At 46.2% G+C, this 4,034-nt stretch overlaps 1 protein-coding gene across 1 annotated transcript; it reads right to left on the bottom strand.

Moving 5' to 3' along the window:
• Positions 1 to 1,299: 1,299 nt before the first annotated feature.
• On the bottom strand, positions 1,300 to 3,262 carry LOC109862700. The gene is made up of 5 exons (XM_020442815.1): positions 2,981 to 3,262; positions 2,595 to 2,893; positions 1,995 to 2,466; positions 1,837 to 1,921; positions 1,300 to 1,772 (listed from the first exon to the last, which is right to left on the bottom strand). Exons 1-5 carry the CDS (start codon positions 3,260 to 3,262, stop codon positions 1,300 to 1,302), a joined length of 1,611 nt encoding a protein of 536 aa, XP_020298404.1.
• Between the last annotated feature and the right edge of the window lie 772 nt (positions 3,263 to 4,034).

The following is a 4,034-nucleotide window of genomic DNA, read 5'->3' as shown; positions in this document are numbered from 1 at the left end:
AAACGGTGAACACCTCGTGTAGCTGAGATCGTATGCATGACTGCTGTCGCATTAGTTCAATCGCGTCCCGCAGACACCGCACGTAGTCATCGAAGGTGATTGTTCTCGCGACGACGCTTCTATTCACACCCATCACCTTCTTCGTGCACTTGCTGTCGCCCACTCAAGTCGCGTACATCTTCGCGCGCAAACCCACAAACTCCGTTATAACAACACCGTTGTTCTCATCCTTCATAAGACTTTCTTGTTCACGCGAGGTATGTTGTACGGATTGTCCGCTGAATAGTCGCTTGTATCGAAGCGAGCGATATCGCGCTTCATATCTTTGTACACGTCCTTGCACTTTATGTGGTATATCAAACTGTCGATATTGGTGTAGAGGATTTTGCAATCGTCACCGTACAACAGTGCCATGTAATCATAATAGAATTCGTAAAGACAGGTTTTCGATATGTCGAGTATGCACATACCGACGTACGACGGTTTATTGAATAAAACTTCCAGACGACGCAGTTCTATGGCCACCAAATCCTCAGTGAACACGCTGCAACTGTGGAAGTTTGGTTTTGCAATGAGCGCCTCCGCACCATATCATCCTTCCCATTTTGTAACGAGTCGTACGTCGGTGTACTTGCGCATTTTCTCCATCATCTTGCCGAAAACCGCGTTGTTCATAAGTTTGTAAAGATTCTTTCCAAACTCGTTGGTTGCGTTCGCGCGAAATCGGGTATTGAGCTCGATGTACCCGCGCAGTCAAGGCGATTGCGAAAATCGCAGCACCTGATGTATTTGCGTCAGGTGAAGCCCGTGTCGCAGACACTGCTGCAGGTTAAGGTAGTGAATCACGTAGCGCTTCTTGTCGAACACTGTGGCGAGCAGTGTGACATGACTCATTTTATGTTTACCAGACGGCTTCTCGCGCGTCGGACAAAAGGGTAGATTTCTGTGCGCGTCGTGCAGATCTTTCGAGTACATCAGATCCACCTCGAGTATGTAGCCGACGTCGCTGTCCACCGCGACTGTTGATACATCAAACTTGTACGCGTTCTCCACCCATGTAAAGTTACCGTACGGAAGCGGTTGACACATCGCTCATCCGTAGAGATTGTTCACGTTGTAGTACATCAGATACGTCGACGATGCAGACGGGTCGTGCAAACGTGCGTACCTGTTGTTCGCGCGGGCGTATCTGTTTGAACATTGACTCAAACCGCTGCGTATGCCGCGTTGCACAAAAATCACCATGTCGATATCGGTCAGCAGCTCGAATGCCACACAAGTGTACTTGAACATGGCGTCTCATGTATATCCGGGCAACGTGTAGTAGTGCGCGGGATCCAGTCCGTAACTCGCGAGGAACTCGCGACAAAAATTTTCAAGTACATCGGACAGCAAAAGTACGTTAGTCTTCAGATATAGATTGCTGTATGATACCAGATTGTCGATGTTGAATTGTCGCCATACATTCGTCGCGTGCGCGTACTCGCTCTCTGTCACGGTCTCACCGGTGAGCGAACTGTAAACCGCTTCATGCAGTGGCAGACTGGTTTCCAACAGTTTGTCGATGCTGTCCACATATTCGTATGGAAACACAACTTTTCGCGTAAGCAGTTCGAAGTCCTCGGCGGAGAGATCTCTGAATTCCGTTCGAGTCACTCGCAGTTCCCTCTTGTCGAGATAAGACGCGAGCTTCTCTAAGCTTCTGCTCAGAAATTTGTATGAATCGATGAACCGCAAATTGCACGCAGTTATGTTTGTCTTTGTCTCGAGTACTGTTCACATGTTTTGTGAACGATATGTAAATCTCTTTCGTCACGGGCAGCATGGTGATCTCACCCTTGAAAGCGGTGGCCACATCTTTGATAATAAAATGCGCGTCGTACTCCGACAAGTTGTAGAACACAATGGGAACAACGTAGACCTGTTTGATTCAGATTGCACGCAGAGTGCGTGAATCTTCTGAAGCGTCCCGTCAGATGACAGTGGTCGCGCACCTTCTTGTCATCTTGCTCGAACGGTTGTTTGCACACGTGGCAATATTTGGCGTTCTCAAACCGCTTCACTTCCAACGGTGTGGAATTTGCCATGGGCACGTTTTTTGCAAACAATGTCTTTGCACGTTTTGCGAGATTGTGCAGTTTATTCACGAACCACTGCACGCAGTTTTCACCTCTATAGGATCTGTATCCGATGTTGATGTGCGCGCAGTTCACGTAGTAACCGATGCTGAACACACTGTGTCTTTGGTACTTGTGCGCGCTCGATGCGTTCTGCTCTTTGTTCTGTTTCTCGAGTACGCACTCCAAGTCGGCGTGTACCACCATTGGAACACGTTCCTTGTTATAATTCTTAAATCTCAAACGGTTTTTTCCCTCAGCGGAAAGAACAACTGCGCTGTCATTTAATCGTTCACAGTCCACGATGTGTTTTGCTAGCTTCTTGCTTGTGTGGAAGTAGTGTAGACATCTATGTACGTGTTGCAAATAAAACTACAATACACACAACATTGATTAATGAATTTACCATCTCACAATTTAGAAGGTCACTTTTTATTCAACGTTTTTGTTACTGTTGCAACAATCGTTCGTACTTACCGGTCGCATATGTACTTCGCTGTCTTCTTTTTGCTCAATTGCGAGCTAACCAAACGCGATAAATTTTTTATCCATGCAAAGTGTCCCACGTGTCTATCTTGTTGATCAGGAACATACAATGGATTCACATACTTGTTCTTCTTGTTTGACGTAAAGTGCAGCGGCACGTATCCGTGTCCCTGTTCTGCCGCCGTAAACACGTTTACGGACACGTTGTTGCGTTCAAAACGAGCGACTTGGTGCAATGTGATTGGAAACTCTATTTTATCAAAGTTCAATACACTTGCGTACGCGGAATACTGCAACGGTCGATTAGAGTGTTTGACACTTGGATACAACGCGGCGACCACTGCTCACGCGGAACACGCATTGTCTTGCGATTGTACGTTCACTACCGCGTGTTTGAACTGAACCTTACGCGTTATCTGGACCTGACATCGCGCGCGCATGGAATTATGATTGTTCACATTCACTGTAAGATACAGTATTTGCACCAACGCCCAGCCGCTGTCGCGTTCCTGGAACTCCTCTAGAGCGGTCATTGTTGCATCCATTACGTCTTGATCGTACCACACGCGCAGATCCGACGCGTGATAGAGTTTACGATTGCGCGTATTGAACGATTTTACACTCGTCTTTTCACCCGTGACAACCGTTCCGTTGAACATTGTGTTCACTTTTACACTAGCGTGCCGTGCGAATGCTCGACAAACGCTCGCGAGCACCGTGTCTCTAGCGGCTTCGAGAAATCAACGGGGTTCGATGAACGACTTGTTCATCACGATGCCGGTCACCAAACGATTTGTAAGCGCTGTCTCGACTTTGATCCATGCGAGTCCAGCACTCTCGACACCCGCATCCACATGCGCGAATCGTTCGCGAAGGACCGCGCGCAGATTTTCGAGTCGCGAAATTTGAGCGATGTGCCAATTTATCACACCTGTGTACAGGGTGTCCATAAAGTCTGGAAACACCTTTATATTTTGGAAACGGTTCGAAATTATGAAAAATCGCGAAATACGTATTCAATCGTTTTGAGGGGCTATTCTTTTAAGGGGGTTGCGGATGTTTCCATCTTTTAGGGGGACCTTTCAGGGGGCCCCCCTCAAAATTTTTAAATAGAACCCCGCATATTGTAGTATATCAATTGAAAGGGTATAAAAAAAGAAATCTTTTGGTTCAAATCAGAAGTTGATACAGTGAGCCGTTTAGGAGTTAATTACAAGCAAAGTTCGGGAAAAGTCAAGTCTTAAGACATCGTAAAAATCTTATTAAAAGCGAAATTTATTAGGATTAGATCAACTTACCTATTGAAGTAGCTGTTCAAAATGAGCACCGTTCACTTCTTGACAATAAAATAATCGATCATAAAATTCCTGTCTAACATTCTGAAATGTTTGCTTGGATATGTCTTTACAAGCTGTCGTAATTCTTGCCTTC

Source organism: Pseudomyrmex gracilis, unplaced genomic scaffold (genome assembly GCF_002006095.1).
Source record: "Pseudomyrmex gracilis isolate BER0280 unplaced genomic scaffold, ASM200609v1 scaffold_2221, whole genome shotgun sequence".
Taxonomy (NCBI): domain Eukaryota; kingdom Metazoa; phylum Arthropoda; class Insecta; order Hymenoptera; family Formicidae; genus Pseudomyrmex; species Pseudomyrmex gracilis.
The sequence above is the reverse complement of the archived record's forward strand: the minus strand, read 5'-3'. Positions and strand labels throughout refer to the sequence as shown.

What these genes read in the sequence shown, in the direction of transcription:
- LOC109862700 (XM_020442815.1), bottom strand. Translation starts at nt 3,262, where the DNA reads ATGTTCAACGGAACGGTTGTCACGGGTGAAAAGACGAGTGTAAAATCG. An exon ending in TCAAACACGCGGTAGTGAAC is followed by an intron (nt 2,894 to 2,980) that starts GTACAATCGCAA and finishes CGACCGTTGCAG; the next exon opens with TATTCCGCGTACGCAAGTGT. An exon ending in GCGAAGTACATATGCGACCG is followed by an intron (nt 2,467 to 2,594) that starts GTAAGTACGAAC and finishes ACACGTACATAG; the next exon opens with ATGTCTACACTACTTCCACA.